This window comes from Diceros bicornis, chromosome 16 (genome assembly GCF_020826845.1).
Source record: "Diceros bicornis minor isolate mBicDic1 chromosome 16, mDicBic1.mat.cur, whole genome shotgun sequence".
NCBI classification, from domain to species: Eukaryota; Metazoa; Chordata; class Mammalia; order Perissodactyla; family Rhinocerotidae; genus Diceros; species Diceros bicornis.
This window is the reverse complement of record NC_080755.1, coordinates 11,242,751-11,261,880: the sequence shown is the minus strand read 5'-3', so window position 1 is coordinate 11,261,880 and position 19,130 is coordinate 11,242,751. Positions and strand designations below refer to the sequence as shown.

Below are 19,130 nucleotides of genomic sequence, written 5' to 3'. Positions count from 1 at the left end.
AAACTTTCCTTCTAGTCCCCTCACTCCTTCTCCAGCATTGCACTTACCCGAACAAAGAACATCCACATACACACCTCCCTCTGAACTGCAAAAGGGAGTCCCCTGGACCCAGGAGTAGGGAAGGCGAGAGGCGTACAGCCCAGCCCTCTGCGCCCTCCCGGGGCCAAAGCTCTTTTCGTCGCTGGCTCCGGCGGAGAAGCCGCGTAGAGACTGTGTAGGGGAGTGTTCATTTTCAGATCCAGCTATGCATGTATTCACTTTAACTGAAGCCCATTACAAACGGTTCGGAGTCGTCAGAATGAAACGGCACCTGTACTTCGAGACGGGAGAGGCGGGAAGGCGAGGACATTGAACGTAAGCCCCGGGTTAAGGGGAGGGACGGGAGTCAGGCCACCCTGAAAAACTCCACGTTTGTGTCCCGAAGCCCTCTACCCGCTAAATTTGAATCTGCCGCGCGGGCGGGGACCGTGCGGTCCCGGAACCCACCCAGGGTGGCTCCATGTGGGACCCCGCCCGCCCACGTCGGCTCAGCCTGAGCGGTCTACCACCACAGCCCCTCGATGCCCAGAGCCCGAGGGGTCTCCAGTCGCCCTTTCCTGCCTGGCTCACCGGCCAGGGCTCCATCGGCTGTGTCTGTTCTCCCTTCCGGGACCTTCCGCGGTGCTAGGCGCCCCGGAGGGGGATGGCCCAGGGGTGGGCGAGCCGAGCGGGGACGCTGGCGGCAGGGCAGCCTGGGGAGGGAGGCGGGGGGCGAAGGAAAGAGAGCCGGGAGCCGGAGGGAGGTGCACGGACGGCGGGGGAGGAGGGGGCGCGGGCGGGGAGGGAGGAAGGTCGGGGGGCGAAGCGCCGAGAGCGGGGAGCCGGAGGGAGGTGCACGGACGGCAGGGCGCAGGGGGCGCGGCCCGGGAGGGCGAGGCCCGCCGCCATTGGTCCGGGCGCCGGGGGCGGGGAGGCCGCGGTGGAGGGCGGGCGGGGGTCGCGTCCCGGAGCGCACCGCCCGCCCGCAGTCGCCGCCGCCGTCCGGAGAGAGAGTGCCGTGAGCGCAGAGCCGGCGCCCGCCATGAGGGAGATCGTGCACATCCAGGCGGGCCAGTGCGGGAACCAGATCGGCACCAAGGTGGGCCGGGTGCGGGGGCCGGGAGGGCGCTGGACTTCCCTGCGGGTGGGCAGCTTGCAGGCCTGGGGGGTCGGAGCTCGGCCCTCGGTGCGGGCGGACGGCGCGGCCGCTCGGGCGCTCCGGCTCAATGCCCCTCGGTTCTCAGAGCGCAGTCTGCCCCGCGCCGCACCCGGGAGGTGCCCGGGGAGCGGCGGCCGAAGACGGGGCGTCTCAGCCCGGACCCCTGCCCCTCAGCCCCGCCCCACCCCGGCTGGGAGCGGCCGCCCGCGGCTCAGGCGCGCCTGGAATTCGGCCGCCGCGGCCCCGCGCCCCCGCCCGCCGGGCCGGCCCTGGGGGAGGCGCGGGCGCGGCGCCCTGGGCCCCGGGCTCTGACCGTCTGTTCCCCGCCTCGCCCTTCTGAAGTTCTGGGAAGTGATTAGCGATGAACACGGTATCGACCCGGCCGGAGGCTACGTGGGTGACTCGGCGCTGCAACTAGAGAGAATCAACGTCTACTACAATGAGTCATCGTGTGAGTAGCGCGGCCCGCTCCCGCCCTTCCCGCCAGACCCCGGCCACCCCCCTCTCGCACCCCTGCCGTCTCCTCCCGGCCCCCGCCCGTGCCCCGCCCGGACCCCGGCCACCCCCCTCTCGCACCCCTGCCGTCTCCTCCCGGCCCCCGCCCGTGCCCCGCCCGGACCCCGGCCATCCCCGCCCGGACCCCGGCCACCCCCCTCTCGGAGCCCGGCTATCCCCCTCCCGGAATCCGACCATCCCCTCCCAGACCCGGGCCAACCTCCTCCCGGACCCCGGGCATCCCCCTCTCCGACCCTGGTCAACCCCGCCTGGTCAACCCCGGCCATCCCTCTCTGGGACCCCAGCCTTCTCCCGGTCTTCCCCGCCCAGACCGGCCTTGGGCTCGGGGTGCCGCCCTCACGCAAGGACAGCTGGCTCTGGGAAAAGTTCTCCCAGGACTTATCAGGATGCCGGGCTCCTCCCTCGCTCCCCCGGGGGCGGGAAATCCGCCGTCAGTTTATTTCAAATCTCGGCTTTGAGCCTGTCCCGCGGGTCTGAGCTCTTGAACCAGACAAGCCGTTGGTGTTGTGAAATCAACTTAGTGGGTCATGTCTGACCTTGTTTTCTCTTCCCCCGTTTAAAATGTATTTTTAATGGAGGTTCTTGGCAAAAAAATTTGAAAAACACTCCCTTAAATAACTTTTCTGGCCCTTTGCAGACCTCCAAAAAGACTTTATACTTCCTGGAAGCTGAAACTACAAATTCTGGGTAACTGGTGGAGTTTAGTAAAAATTCCAGGCTGTGATTTACCCGAGTTTGAGAATAGTATCACCCCTGACCTGGATATCTACATGTATATTGTGGCTACATGTATACATTATTTCTGTAACAATTTTTATTATAAAAGTGATACATACCCTTCAGAAAACAACAAAAAACAAATTCATTGAAAGAACACCCAGAAAATGACAGATGCTACCCTTCCACACACGGGATGTATATCCCCAGAGATAATCACTCTCCGTTTTTTGGAGTCATTTGCTGCTTGTCCACACAAGAGCTGGGAAGAGCAGGATACATAAATCACTGGGTTTTATTCATTAGGCAGCTATGACAAAAGGTCTGGAACAGCAGGACACAGAAGATGAAATTTCTAGATAGCACTAAGGAAACTTTGAGTATATGTTGCACTTGCTGTTACCCCTTAGGTCCAGCTTGGTTACATCCTTTTTTCAACCTGGGTGTGTGCATAGTAGGACAGGAGTTGTAGAGCGGTTCCTATGTGCAATCATATTAGCCCCATCCTCACTGGGAACAATTTCTTGCCCAATTGGCATGAAAGTGTGCTTGCAAGTGAAAATGCTACACAGCAACCCTCATTCATAAATGAGAGTTTCTCCTGGGAAACTGCCCGTGGAATGGTACCTGTGACGAGGTGCTCAGACTGTAGCTTGAGTTCCTGTATGTGTGTGCATGGGAGAGGTGCCAAAAAGCAGAAAGAATGTCAGCAACACTGCAGTTTGCCGCAACAAATACAGTTTATTTCCATGGAGCTAAAAAAGTAAAACTTCCCAGCAGAAAAGAGCTATCAGGAGTGAACTGGAAAATACAGTGGGCAGGAAGTCAGGAGACCTGATTTCTCATCCTCTTTAATCCTGGCACTTCCTCTGCCGTTCATACCTGGGCTGGTTTCCCCATCTGAACAATTCCAGGGTGGGATTGTGTTCTCCGAGGCCCCTCCCAGTGCTAAGATTCTGTGGTTCTAAGAAAGCCAGGTACCCTCTCTGAAGAAGCCCTGCTTTATACGTTACAGGCGGCTGTGCTGGTGGGACTTGCTAAGGGGAAGTCCATCACTCTAGAAACCAGTAAGTGACACATGGGGGTGGCTTTGTTCTCTTGCAGCTCAGAAATATGTGCCAAGGGCTGCCTTGGTGGACTTGGAGCCCGGCACCATGGACAGTGTGCGGTCCGGCCCTTTCGGGCAGCTCTTCCGGCCTGACAACTTCATCTTCGGTACGTTCCATCTCTCCTGCTTTCTTCTTCCTCTTCTTTTTTTAAAAATATCAAACTAATTTATGTGTAAGATTAAAAACATCCATGGCATAGAAAAGCTTAGAATGGAAATCAACATTCCCCAGCCTCATCACAGGGTGCCTCTTTTTTTTTTAGTTTTTTTTTTTAATTGATGTCATAATAGTTTATAACATTGTGAACTTTTAGTTGTACATTATTGTTTGTCAGTCACCATATAAATGTGTCCCTTCACCTCTTGTGCCTACCCCCTAACCGTCTTCCCCCGGTAACCACCAAACTGTTCTCTCTGTCCATGTGTTAGTTTATCTTCCACATATGAGTGAAATCATGCAGTGTTTGTCTTTCTCTGTCTGGCTTAGTTCGTTTAACATAATAACAGGGCACCTCTTTTTAGTCTTGACTTTTTCTTTAGGAAAGTAACCTCTGTATCTCTAAATGAAATGCTTATACTGATAGTTCTTTTTTTTTTTAAATAATTTTATTTATTTATTTTTTCCCCCAAAGCCCCAGTAGATAGTTGTATGTCATAGTTGCACATCCTTCTAGTTGCTGTATGTGGGACGCGGCCTCAGCATGGCCGGAGAAGCGGTGCGTCGGTGCGCGCCCGGGATCCAAACCCGGGCCGCCAGCAGCGCAACGCACACTTAACCACTGAGCCACGGGGCCGGCCCCTATACTGATAGTTCTTGATTGAAAAAAATTTTTTAGATATTAAGTTCTTTCTCTCCCTCATAAATTATCATAATATGATAATAATAATTTGGTTTTGGTTCCTATATTACTCATGTTTTAACTTCAATGTGTTTATACCTATATTTCTTTTCCACTATTTATAGATAGTTGTTGTTCTTTCTTTCTAAAGGCTGGCGCCATATGAGTTTTGTTTCATCAGAATTGGACAAATCCTCCCCTCCCTTCTTCCACCTAAAAAAATGATAATAGCACCTGTCCCTCTGCAAACTCCCAAAGAAAATTATATAAAATTAAATGAAGTGGCACCATTAGTGTTACCAGCCTCCATCACCCTGTAGCTAAGGTTTTTAGAGTCGAGGTTACTTCAAAGTATGCAAGAGGAGACAGAATCTTGGAAGATTTTATTGGTACATGAATTGATTACCTTGTAGCAGACTCAGGCAATGACTTGTTATAAAGGTGACTCAGCATGATGAGCATTCATAAAGAGTTTAAGTGCTCTGGGTATCATCCCCTTCCCCATTACTCTGACAACCTATGCAACCAATGGGACAGGCAAGGCAAGATAATGACTTGTTCAAGGGTTTGTCACTTTTGATATTTCAAATAGACCAGGACTAGGCTCTCTGGTGCCCCTTTTCTTGCATCAGAAAACCTAAATTACCAATATTTTTATAGGCCACAAATGGGGATATTTACATTTTTTACCTTTTGCTGAACTAGACCTTTCTTGCTGGAGACCATAATTGGCCGCAAGTAAAGATACCTCTAGACCCTGCTGCCCAATGTGGTAGCCACTAGCCACATGTGGCTATTAAATTTAATTAAAATTAAATAAAATTAATTCACTTCCTCAGTTGTACTAGCCACCTTTCAAGTGCTCAATAGCAAAATGTGCAGTGGACAGTATAAGTAGCAACAGCTCCATCACTGCAGAAAGTTCTGTTGGACACCAGTACTCAAGGCCTTCATAGAGATATCCTACCAAATTAGGGGAATGAAGAGAAAAAATGAAAAGCCACTATGCAAACACCTATCCATTCACAGCCATTTCTATCTTAAGAGCCAAGGTAGAGCTTACAGGATGGGTGGCAGATTTGAGTTTTCCATCTGACAATTGTGTGTTAATATGAGATACCACATATACATTTGTTATTTCTCAAAAATTACCAATGTAACTATTAAGAAATGTGCCTAGAGGGAAAAAAATATTACTTATCAACAGGGATACCTCAATTAATCAACAAAACACAATTTTAGTACCTGTAAAGGGCAAAGTGTCTTACAAGGAAATCAGAGAATCTTAAGGCTGATTCCTGGCTTAAAGGCGCTATGGTATAGAAATTGAATATATCAAAAATTTACATCCCAGCCTCCTCCTCAAAAGGCACCAGGTAGAGATGGTTTCATTGAGGGTAACAGAAAATTCTCTTATTTAAACCATAAGTATTTAGAATACCTCATATACAGTAAGTGCTTGATAAATATTAGCAACAACATCCTAGGAACGCAAGGATGGTTCAACGTTAAGAAGTCAGCTAATTAAGAGAAACATCTTGGGCTGGCCCCGTGGCTTAGCGGTTGAGTACGTGCGCTCCACTATTGGCGGCCTGGGTTTGGATCCTGGGCGCGCATCGAGGCACCGCTTCTTCGGCCATGCTGAGGCCGCGTCCCACATACAGCAACTAGAAGGATGTGCAGCTATGACATACAACTATCTACTGGGGCTTTGGGGAGAAAAAGGGGAAAAAAGGAGGAGGATTGGCAATAGATGTTAGCTCAGGGCCAGTCTTCCTCAGCAAAAAGAGGAGGATTGGCATGGATGTTAGCTCAGGGCTGATCTTCCTCACAAAAAAAAAAGAGAGAGACATCTTAATAGATGCCCCAAAATATTTGATAAAATTTAGTATGTGTTCCTGATTTGTAGAGGACAAAAAAACTTCTGTGTAAGCTGGAAGTACAAAGAAACTTCCTTTATTTAAGAATTCTCTACCAAATCCAGGGGGTGGCCCGGTGGCATAGTGGTTAATTTCACACTCTCTGCTTTGGCAGCCTGGGGTTTGTGGGTTCGGATCACGGGTGCAGACCTATGTACTGCTCATCAAGCCATGCTGTGGTGGTGTCCCTCATATAAAATAGAAGACGACTGGCACAGATGTTAGCTCAGGGACAACCTTCCTCAAGCAAAAAGAGGAAGATTGGCAACAGATGTTAGCTCAGGACCAATCTTCCTCACCGAAAAAAAAAAACAGAATTATCTACCAAATCCATAGCAACATCATACTCACTGGTGAAACATTAGAAATATTCCCAGCAAAGTCAGGTATAAGAACAAGACGTCCATTGTCTCTTCTATTATTCCATGTTCTGAAGGCTCTAGCCAGTGCACAACGACCAGAGAAAGGAAAGAACTACAAATCATTTAAAGGAAAAGACAAAATCGTTTTTTGCAGATGGATTTTCCAGATAGGCTGTCAGCTGAACAATGACGAGCACTTATAAGACCTCAGTAAGGCAGCCAGAAACAAGATAAAAATACTCAGACGTTATTGCTCTAGGGTCACCGACTGTCCAAATTTGCCTGGGACTGGGGAGTTTCCCAGGACACTGCACTTTTCAGTATTGAAACTGGTAAAGTCCCAGGCAAGCTGGATCACCTTAAAGGCTATAATCAATTATAAAATATAATGGGAAAATATTCTGTTCACAATAGCAATAAAATTATAAATACCTAGGGACAGAACTTACCAGTAATTGGGAATGGGGGAGTCAAAACAAGATAATATTTTTCTCTCATCAGATTGGCCAGTATTTTAAAAACTGCTAACAGCTAGTGTTGGTGAAGGTGTTTGGGGAAATAATAGTTTTAAACATTGTTCAGAGAACAACTTAATAGATTCAGCAAATCAAGAATTTTGTTCCTACAGTTTTAGTTCAAGGAATCTGTCCCTCGGAAATCCTGCACATGCACTGCGGATACTGCATGTTGCTCTTTAAAAGAGCTCAGCCCCTTTGCACACCCTCCAGTGGTGTCCGGGAACTATCCATCCCCTTGCCCTTACCAGCAGCTGGTGTCAGTCTTTGTCATTTCTGTGGACTGCTCTCTCTCAGTACTCTGTAATAAAGACCGAATGTGGATAACGTTAAAATTCTATACACTGAGGAGAGAAAAAGGATGACTTTCCCCCGCTTTCTTTGTACAGATCAGCACTTTTTCTTACTAAGTGGGTGTAGACTCTTAGCAGCTGTATACTGTTTCTGGACCACCTCGCTGGGTTGCTGAGTCAGTGTAGCCAAGAAGAGAGAGCACTGAATCCGGAGAAGGGAAACTTGGCAGCTCATTTCAGCTCTGCCACCTTGGGTGTATCAGTTCCCTTCTCTGGGCTTCTTCAACTTCACAGTCTGTGGAATGAAGGGCCCCTAAGCATCCTGGGGGCCCGGGCCCCTGTAAGAATCTGAGGGAAGCAAAGTCCATGTCTCCCGCACCTCCATAAAAATATGCTTCCACGCAGAATTCTGCTCACAGTTTCTTCTCTTGAAGGTTTGATGGATTTCGGGTAAGAATCTGAGACAATAGCTAAGGTTTCTTGAACCTGAATTAGTTGGCTGAATCTACCTAGGTCTCAGTCAACTTTACCAAATAAAATTAATGTACTTCATTATTAAGAAAACTATACTTCTCTTTTGATAGGCAGTACATATACGTACATGGGACGAAATTCAAAAAGTACTGAAGGTTATACAGTGGAAGGCTAGTCTCTGCCTTCTCGGTCCACCCAGCTCCCCTGCCAGGAGGCCAGCCAAGTCCTGCTGCTGACTTGGTGCGTGTCCTTCCCGAGGCACGTGTACGTTACAAGCAAATATGTGAGTTTGTATCTATAAAACATCTTCAAGTTTTATTTATGTAAAATACGTATCTTCCCTGCTTCTAAGAAGGATATGAAACAACATATAGTACATACAGCCATAAAACATGGCAGCTTAGATCACAAAGTTAACTGAGAGCATGAATTCAGTTGTGGCTGAGAATTACTTTAAGCTCTGGGTTTCTGGCAACTAAATTCAGAAAAGGAAGCACAATAAGGGACATGGTTGTCATCATCTCATAAAAGCGATATACCACTCTTAAGAAGGGAGATTCTGGGCCGGCCCCGTGGCTTAGCGGTTAAGTGCGCGCGCTTCACTACTGGCGGCCCGGGTTCAGATCCCAGGCACACACCGACGCACCGCTTGTCCGGCCATGCTGAGGCTGCATCCCACATGCAGCAGCTAGAAGGATGTGCAACTATGACATACAGCTATCTACTGGGGCTTTGGGGGAAAAAAAGGAAGAGGATTGGCAATAGATGTTAGCTCAGAGCCAGTCTTCCTCAGCAAAAAGAGGAGGATTAGCATGAATGTTAGCTCAGGGCTGATCTTCCTCACAAAAAAAAAAAAAAAAAAGAAAGACGATCCCCTCCATTCTAAATTATTTGTATTTATTTATTTTTAATTTGATTTCTTCAATAAAAACTAATATATAACCACATTATTAAAATTTAAAAACTAGAGTAAAAAAACTACTCCCTATGCTCATCATAGTATAATCGTTGTTGACATTGAGGTATATTTTCACCCTTTGTTTCTTTCTTCTTGCTGGTTTTCATTAATCGTAGACACTATATCACTCTGTATCTTGTTTCCCAGTGAAACTGTTATAAGCCATATTTCTTGTTAGTATATAGTTTCTAAAATCTATAATTTTTAAGAGCTACATAATGTGTAATTATTTATTTAACAATGGTCAGTAATCAGTGGGTGGTTTCTTACCAATTTGTGCTCTTATGAAGAATTCAGTAATATAGAGTATGGATGTTCACATCTTGGTTCACATAAATTTGTGTTTCTGACTCTGATCACAGAATAGATTCTCAAAAGTAAAATTACTGGGTCAAAGAGTGTGAACATATTTAAACCCTTCATACATTTGCCATACTTTCCAGTCGGGTTAATGCCACCAGCAGTGTTTGAGAGCATAGTTTTTGCTACGCTTTTTCCTGAAATTAAACTTCTAAAGAAATGTATCAACTAAATGCTTATTCTATGAGGTTCTCCGAGCAATGTAATCGACAGTGCTTTAAGAACTGCTTTATAGAAAATGTAAAAACAATTCTGAATTTGGCTATTCTGTGTATAAATTGTCAGTATAAAAAAAGAGAAACTTGCGCAACCCATAAACAGGACTTGCACGTAAAGAAACCTGAAGACACAATATTAAAATGCAACTCGGTGAACCCTGACCCCACGGGGAAGGTTGGTTAGGTGAAGCACACACACACACACACACACACTCACACTCACACACCTTACTGCTTTTTGAGAGAAAAGAGAAAAAAATTATCCAATTCTACGTTGTTTAAATTTAAGATGTTCAAACTTATACTTGTTATATTGGGCTTCGTGTAACATTGGTATGTTTTATTTCTTAAAATGGGTGGTGGGTATGTAGATATTCATTAAATTATTCTTCATATCCTTTTATTTGCCTTAAATCTGTCATAAGAAAGATGTTCTCGTGGATGAGGCAATGGCACTTGTTTATGCACTTTCTGGAAGTTTCTAATAGGACACCGGGGGCCAGGTGCCTTCTCTGGCCCACTTTCTCACTCACTCAGCCCAGATGTCTGCTCAGGAGTCGGGCTCCACCCTTGGCCATCACTCCTGTGCAGCGAGGCCCTGTTGAGGTTTTAAAGAGAGTAGAATCCGTGAACTGGTTTTTGTGAAACTGGATCATCAGAGGCTACTGAAGTCATGGTAGGCTGATGTCTCAAAGCAGCAGCTTCAGCAATTGTGGAAGTTTTCTTTGGTTTAATTTATTTGAACTGAAAACTAATAAGAGTATGATAAAAGTCTGGCCTTGTCTTTCTAGCTAGCTAGCTATCTTTCTATCTATCCCTATCAATAAATGGGATAAAAAAGATTAAGAACAAATTAAGACAGACCTATAGTGACTGGAATTATCTAATTTACTGTCCTCGTAAACGTCGAAAACGTTAGACGTGCCATTTGGCACTGACACTGACTCCAGGATTGCTTCTTGCATCTTTGCTTTATGTCACAATGTGCACCCCTATTTTGATTCAGAATATTTAAATTTTTTAATAGATTGTGCTGATGTGAGATAGATTTATTAATAGTAATTTTTAAAAATTGACACTTTTTGGAGCCGGCCCGGTGGCACAAGCGGTTAAGTGCACATGCTCTGCTGCGGCGGCCCGGGGTTCACGGGTTCGGATCCCGGGTGCGCACCAACGCAAGCTTGTCAAGCTGTGTTGTGGCAGCGTCCCATATAGAATAGAGGAGGATGGGCACGGATGTCAGCTCAGGGCCAATCTTCCTCAGCAAAAAGAGTAGGACTGGCATCAGATGTTAGCTCAGGGCTGATCTTCCTCACACACACACAAAAAAATTGACACTTTTTAATTAAGAATTGTGAATTGTTTAAATGAATATGCTTATTTTGTTCAAATAACACATTTGTTATCCAGAATGTATAAACACATATTGTTTGTTTTCAAGTCATTCTCCAGTTAATAAAAGAGGCAGAACTGTCTATGAATGGGAGACGGTTCATCCTCCATTGGCTTTATAGCTCGTTGTTTCAGAGTTGATAAATTAAAATAAACCAGTGTTATTCCATTTTCAGCTATAGTTTGAAAAGTTTTTTTAAAGGAACACACTTGAAGTAATGTATAATTCTAAAAGAGAAAGTTATCTGCGTTTGAGTTTTGAAGATGGATCTAGTTAAAAAAAAACTTTTTTCTTAACAAATTGCTGGTGGTATAGCAGTCATGCCTATTAGATAGTGGGAGAGGGTTTTGTGTGAGAAAATGAAGCACCAGAAAGATAATTTTCCTTTAAGCCTCCTTCTGTGCTTGTAACTTTTTCTTTCAGATTCAAGGCTGGGAGGGCGGTCAGGAAGCACATACGCAGCTTTAAGACTTAATCCATGACCCGGTGTGAACTGGAGGTAAACCCGAGGGTGGACTCGGGGTAAACCCTGGGGTTCTGTTGCAGCCCAACTGCCAAAGCTTGGAGATTGCAGCCTTGTGCTCTACAGTCTGGAGCCGCTGACTAATGTCACAACATCTTACAGAAGATGGTCAACTCATGACCCCCAAATATTTAACTGGGAACGTCTGTTGCTATGAGACAGTAGCAAAATATTTTCAGAAGTCACTAGCTTCCTCCTTTTGTCAAGAGCAGAGAAAACTTCATGGCTAATCATGCTATAAATACTGAGGAAGCCAAGTGAGTGGTGTGAGCTGGAGGAGAGAGTTCAGAGTCTCTGCAGACTTAGGACTAGAGTGAGCTTGATTTACTGTGGCTGTATGTCTGCTGGAAGCCACCTACTTATTTTCAGTTATTGGTTTCTACTCCATTTTAATGAAATAATTCCTAGGCTCTTTTTGACCATTACACTCACAGTCTTTCCTTTGTAAAGGTGTAATAATAGTTCTCCGTTGAGCTCCAGCTGTGAGGCTAGCCCTGAGGATGAGGCTAGCCCAGAGTTTGTTCTTCCCAGTGCCTCCAGTGTGGTCTGGCCAGGCTGCTCCCTGCAGGGTTGGGGGAGAGAGGGGACATGAGTTAGTGGGGGCATAGGAAGGACAGTGACCATTTAGAGCCTGCTAAGAGAAGGTGGCCAGCCAGATTTTACTGCTTGACCCAGCCAGGCGGGAAGAAAGAGAATCTCTCTGTTCGTAAGAGAGAACGCAGTCGCCTCCTAGACGAGGAAATGGCCGCCTGAGGGGGCTGGAGTGGCCAGTGCCCTCGGGTGTGCTGCAGGCGTGAAGGGGCTGTCTGCCAAGTCCAGGCCCCCTCTGCGGAGCCACGGGTCCTGCTGTGCCAGTAGCCTTGGTGCCTTTGACAGGCTCAATGGGGCAAAGACTATAGGAGAGAGAGGCTGAGCTCACTTGTCAGGTTGAGCAACAGACCAGCGTGGGGGCCAGCTGGGGTGTGTTTCAGATGGGCAGTTCTGCCCTCAGGGAAACGTCACTATTTAATATTTAAACATGTTTAATGTTTTCATTACAAAGTTAAAACTGTTTGCACATGTTTTTTCAAACGATACACAAGTATATCGTGTAAAAACAGAAACCCCTCACTCCTTCTGCTGACGGCCCTGAGGTTACATTCCCTGGGGGAACTAACAGCTGTGGACGGTGCAGGTGTGTCCTGCCTGACCTTTTTCTATGTGCACATGCACTTGTCTGCACGTACACACATGCACACACAGAGTTGATTTTGTTTTTGGAAAATAGGATCGTGCTACACATACCTTTTTGCAGCTTTTTGGAGAGTTCATTAACATGACCTGGGCATCCCCCATGACAGTCACAGTACCTATGCACTGTATGTGTGTCATCATTTAGTAATTCCCCACTTATTGATGACATTTAAAAACTTTTCCTTAAAGGCATATTTTCATCTTTTAATTTTATCTTATCATAAAGTGCCTATTTGTTTAAATTTTGTAAGGAATATATACTACTGTTGAAACTGTATAACTGTATGAACACCCTACAGTCCCATCCTTCAGAGACAACCATAGTCACTAGTTTAGTGCATACTTCTCCAGTTTATTTCCTAAATGCATTTTTAAATGTTTTAATAAAGTTAGCAACGTTCATTTTGCTAGCTAGCTAGGTAAAACATTTACTTGGTCCAGGATTCAAAAGGGTGTACAGTGAAAACTGGATCTCCTTCCTACCCCAAGCTGGTGCCCCACCCAGGCTCCCTCCCAGAGGTGCTGCTCTTTAAGATTCTCGTGTGTCCTTTCAGATCCGTTCTATGCCCGTACCAGCAGATACGTAGACATACTGGCAGATACATACACATCGATTACACACCTACAATGATAGCCAACTACATACACCGTTTAGCTCTTCAGGGTGTTTTTTCCCTGTATCCAATGTATTTTGAAAATCTTTCCATCTCAGTACTGGGGTTGATGGCGATAGTTTTCCTTTGCATAGATACCATCATTGATTTAACCAGTCCTCTGTTAATAGATATTTAGATTGTTTCCTTTTTTTCTTTACTGTTACAAACTGCTCTTCAGTGAATATTTGTCTGTCTTTCATTTTGCACATATGTGGGAAAATTCATAGAAGAAGAATTGCTGAGTCTAAGGGACTGATTTTGGTAGATCTTGCTAGATTGTGCTCCATAGAGGCTAGTCCTCATTATGTCTCCAGCAGCTCGTGTATGAAGGTGCCTTGCCCTAATCTCTCGTCAACACTGTGTGATCAAGCCTCTTGAACTCCGTCAACTTCATAGGGGAGAAATCAAATCTACTTGTTTAATTTGCATTTCCCTTATAAGGAATACGTCAAATATTTAAGTTATTTGCATTTTCTTTCCTGTGAACTGTCTGTTTATATCCTTTGCCCATTTTCCTATAGGCTGTTGTTTCCCTACTGATTTGTAGGACTCCTTTAGATATTTAAGGAGAGTATCCCTTTGTATGTCATACGAGTCACTCACAGTCAAGACATTTTAAACTTACTGAAGAATCACAGAATTTTGGTTGTTTTTCTTGTTTTACAGACTTCCACTTAACACTCATAATAAATGCTGTGGAAGATTCAAAGAAATTTGAGATAAGACCCATTCCCCCAAGAGTAGGGCCTGTGTGAGGCCGCACTCCCAGTACCCTACAGAATCCAGGGGTGTCCGTCAGCGGCCTGAGTGTGAGTGGGCCCCTCCCCGAAGTGCGTGAGAGCCTTCCATCTACCCGTCTGACCTGACGTAGCACTAGGCTGGTCTCAGGCGGCCTCGGTGGTGTCACTGCTTCCTACCTCAGTTTCCCCATGGGTGTGCACAGCATCAGGTATGGACCTGCCCACACATGGCAGAGAAGCTGATCTCTGGTGGTGGTTGTGAGTTGTTGCCACCAGCCAGGTGTAGACAAAACTCAAGGTGATATCTTTGGAATAAATGGGGAAAGGCATTGTACAATGCAATGCCAGCAGTCTTAGCCCCAAGTGGAGGGACAAACAGGCCTTGGCATCTCTGCCTTCTCTAGTTTTCTATGTCCACTGGATGCATCAGATCACCTGCCCACTCCCCCCTTCAGCAGTGTAACCTGGTCTCTCATTCAGTACATAGGGAAAGTTTGATAAAGGTGCTTAGTGGATTTATTTTGTTAATTTTTTACATGATTTTTCTTCTCAAAATTACATTTAATATACCCACATATTAAAGAATACAATGCCTATTAATAATCTTCTTTGCTTCCTAAATAACTTACCATTTTAGCTGTTTATTACATTGCCTTATTACCAGTTAAAGTAATGAGAAACAGCAATGCCTTGTTTTTATAATTTATTATTAAATAGATCTCTGCATCATTTACTTTGATTTTACTGCTTTCGTAATTTATCTTACAGTGTGCTGTAGAATTTAGTTCTCAATGGTTTTTCTAATATTCTTGAAATGCATATTAACATATTGATTTGAATTGAAAAATAAAGTCATGTTTTTCTGACAGAAAGTAAGTTCAGTTGGGAGGATTGCTCTGATGAGGACTGCCTTTGCCAAGTAGATTATGTGGCTAAGTTTTTATAACCTGAATAGGCTAAATCTGCAACCTAAAAATTTTGACAAAAATATATTTAAAACGTTTCATTAAAAAAATCATATTGGCAAAGTTGTATTGGAATTAAAATTTCAATTTTCCCAACTTTATATATATACTTTATATATATACTCTATATATACTTCCCAATATACTTTCTAAGTATATTGAATTAAACACAGTGCCTTTAACTGAAAGAGTTAGCCTTAGGTAAGTTTTGGTAAAGCCTTTTTGGTGTCTTCCAGAAACAGAAGAAAAGAATGATTGATACAAGTCAGGTTGTTTGCAATTCTGCTTTCCAGAAAATTGAGTTTTGGGCTGGAAGATGATTAAAATACTTTTTGATGATAGATCACTATTTGATTTTTGTCATATAACTCTAAAGAAAATCAAATAATTGAATGACATTATTAGAACACAATTCATTCCTATTTACCTATTTATGTGAACAGGATTTCTCAGTATTTATATAGGTAAAAACAAAAGAGAGGAATAAAATTGATGCCAAGCCTTGTCTCATTCTGGCAATATTTAATATTCACCCTTGGATAGATGAACTAATTTTAAAAACTACAGTTATATTGACATTGTAAACACTTTGTGATCAAGGAATTTGAAAACAATCAATTTCAACTTAGGGTTTATTTCTTATTTTTATATAGACTCTATTGGATACATTTAACAGAATGATGTAACAGTTTTGTTTTTATTTTATTTATTTATTTATTTATTATTATTATTATTTTTTTTGTGTGAGGAAGATCGGCCCTGGCTAACACCTGCCAATCCTCCTCTTTTTGCTGAGGAAGACTGGCCCTGGGCTAACATCCGTCCCCATCTTCCTCTACTTTATATGGGACGCCGCCACAGCCTGGCTTGCCAAGCAGTGCGTCGGTGCGCGCCTGGGATCCGAACCAGCAAACCCCGGGCCACCGCAGTGGAGGGCGCGCACTTAACCTTTTCCGCCACCGGGCTGGCCCCCAGCAGTTTTATTTTTAAAAGGGAGTATTTCTAGTACCCCAGAAATTAAAATATCATTTGCAACTATTTGATTTTATGAAAACAAATTATATGTCAACTTAAAAATGTATGTGGGGTATGTAGTTTTCAAATATTTTCAGGGCTGCAGAGCAACAGTGTCTGAGGGAGCACTGCCTTATAGGATGTGTGCATGTCCAGGAAAGCAGAACCCAAAATAAGCTCCCCCCGTCCTCTTCACCAGTTCTTGTTAAGTGCGTCCATTCATACAAACATAGGTCTGTATTATTTTTACAGCTTGGAAAATATGCTTTATCTACTGATAGATCTTCAATTTTATAATGAAGTGAACTGAAAAATAGGATTTTAAATTTAAGAGCCAACCTTTCAGATTCAGAATTTCTTCCATAAAGTAAAGTATAAATAAGCATGTTGGGGAAAATGCACCATTGTGCAGAAAACAGACCAACTAGGTCTCTTTCTAGTTACTTGAACTCCTTGGATAAAAATACAAAAGTCTGTCAGGTATATTAATCTTCTTACCACCACTGGTCTGGAAGCAATTTGAGGGCAGGAATGATTTCCTGTGTTGAGCATTTAATTATAGGTGCAAAATAAATAGTTGGTGCTCAGAAAATTTTGCAACAGTAATTCTGGATGATGAATGAAGGGCTCCATTAACATGAAAAAGTATTACTGTTTTGAAAAGAAAATATTTGTACATAGTACAAAATTCAGAAAGCTCAAAGGAGATGAGAAAATAACTGGTTTTTAATGTATACAAAATTTTTGTTCCCTTTAAATTTTACCATGTGCAAGAATTACCTATTTAAAAATAAATAAGAATGGAATGTACATATTAAAATTTGATGAGTATTGGGGCTGGCCTGGTGGCATAGTGGGTAGGTTCGACACTCTGCTTCAGATCCTGGGTGTGGACCTACTCACTGCTCATCAAGCCATGCTGAGGCGCTGTCCCACATAGAGCAACTAGAAGGATATACAACTATGACATACAACTATCTACGGGGGCTTTGGGGAGAAAAAAGGAAAAAAGGAGGAAGATTGACAACAGATGTTAGTAGCTCTGGACCAATCTTCCTCAAAAAAAAAAAAAAAATTTGATGGGCGTTTAACTTGTCTGAGGAGGTTGTAGTAATTCATGAGCTCACCAGCCCTGATGGTGGGTGCCTGTTTCCCCGCCCCCTAACTTTGGCCAACACTGTATTATCTTTTTTTTTTTCCCCAAAGCCCCAGTAGATAGTTGTATGCCATAGCTGCACATCCTTCTAGTTGCTGTATGTGGGACACGGCCTCAGCATGGCCGGAGAAGCGGTGCGTCGGTGCGCGCCTGGGATCCAAACCCGGGCCGCCAGCAGTGGAGCGCGCGTACTTAACCGCTAAGCCACGGGCCGGCCCAACACTGTATTATCTAATCGCTTCCTAACACATCTTTTCTATCATTGAAAAAGCATCAATAGTAAAGGAGTAGTTCCCTCCTGTACTGCCCTGTTTAAATTGCATGCTACCCTCTTTTGCTTTATTCTAGGACAAACGGGCGCAGGAAACAACTGGGCGAAGGGGCACTACACGGAAGGAGCCGAGCTGGTGGACTCGGTGCTGGACGTGGTGAGGAAGGAGTGTGAGCACTGTGACTGCCTGCAGGGCTTCCAGCTCACCCACTCCTTGGGGGGAGGAACAGGGTCGGGCATGGGCACTCTGCTCATCAGCAAAATCCGAGAGGAGTATCCCGACAGGATCATGAACACCTTCAGTGTCATGCCCTCCCCCAAGGTCTCCGACACTGTGGTGGAACCCTACAACGCCACCCTGTCAGTCCACCAGCTGGTGGAGAACACAGATGAAACCTACTGCATCGACAATGAGGCCTTGTACGACATCTGCTTCCGCACCCTGAAGCTCACCACGCCAACCTATGGGGACCTAAACCACCTGGTGTCCGCCACCATGAGTGGGGTCACCACCTCTCTGCGCTTCCCGGGCCAGCTCAACGCCGACCTCCGCAAGCTCGCAGTGAACATGGTCCCTTTCCCACGCCTGCACTTCTTCATGCCCGGCTTTGCTCCCCTGACAGCCAGAGGCAGTCAGCAGTACCGGGCCCTCACGGTGCCGGAACTGACTCAGCAAATGTTCGATGCTAAGAACATGATGGCGGCCTGTGATCCCAGACATGGGCGCTACCTGACCGTGGCCACTGTCTTCCGGGGCCCCATGTCTATGAAGGAGGTGGACGAGCAGATGCTGGCCATCCAGAACAAGAATAGCAGCTACTTCGTGGAGTGGATCCCCAACAACGTCAAGGTGGCTGTGTGCGACATCCCTCCTCGGGGTCTCAAGATGGCCTCCACCTTCATTGGCAACAGCACGGCCATCCAGGAGCTGTTCAAGCGCATCTCGGAGCAGTTTTCTGCCATGTTCCGCCGGAAGGCCTTCCTGCACTGGTTTACAGGAGAGGGCATGGATGAGATGGAGTTCACAGAAGCAGAGAGCAACATGAATGACCTGGTGTCAGAATACCAGCAATATCAAGAAGCTACGGCCAATGACGGTGAAGAAGCTTTTGAAGACGATGAAGAGGAGATCAATGAATAGAGGAGCCTCCCTATCCCAGATACCACAGTGCAGACGTTCTTTAACCCCAGTGCGTCTTGATCCCAAGGGCCGCCAAATGGTGTGCTGGTCTAAATATGTGGGTATAGGCCCCTCACAAATGCAACGACATCGTACTATCAGCCATCTGGAATAAAGAAAGTTCATTAAAATAGCAGAGAATTGGCAGTCCTACCCAATCTGAAGATCAGACTACAGGGATTTTCTACTGGAGGACTTGAAAGAACTAATGGGCCATAAATAAAGAGCTAAACAAATAAACCTCCCCTTCTATTAAGTGTTCAACCATGTCTGAGAATTAGCAGGGAAGTTAAACACATAGTGTTTTTTCATCCTTTGCGGTGAAACCTGAAGCTATGCAGTGCTGCCTTCTACTGAATATGCAATATTGAACTTTGACACAATCTATTCATAATAAAACACTGCAACTGCTCCTTTGTCTCTTACAGCCTCTGCTTACGTGATAGATTTGTGACTTTGCGTTGTTACAGTGGTTACTTGGGTCTCTCTTCTCTTCCTAGGTGGACTGCCCCTATAGTGCACCAAAAGAACTCAGAGGATAGG

General features: G+C 45.2%; 1 protein-coding gene across 1 annotated transcript; it reads left to right on the top strand.

The window, feature by feature from the left end:
• The first annotated feature begins 1,012 nt into the window (after positions 1 to 1,012).
• TUBB6 (tubulin beta 6 class V) lies at positions 1,013 to 18,999 on the top strand. The gene is made up of 4 exons (XM_058556782.1): positions 1,013 to 1,117; positions 1,520 to 1,628; positions 3,515 to 3,625; positions 17,485 to 18,999. The coding sequence occupies exons 1-4, from the start codon at positions 1,061 to 1,063 to the stop codon at positions 18,546 to 18,548; spliced, it is 1,341 nt and encodes a 446-aa protein (XP_058412765.1). The 5' UTR covers positions 1,013 to 1,060; the 3' UTR covers positions 18,549 to 18,999.
• Positions 19,000 to 19,130: the final 131 nt, after the last annotated feature.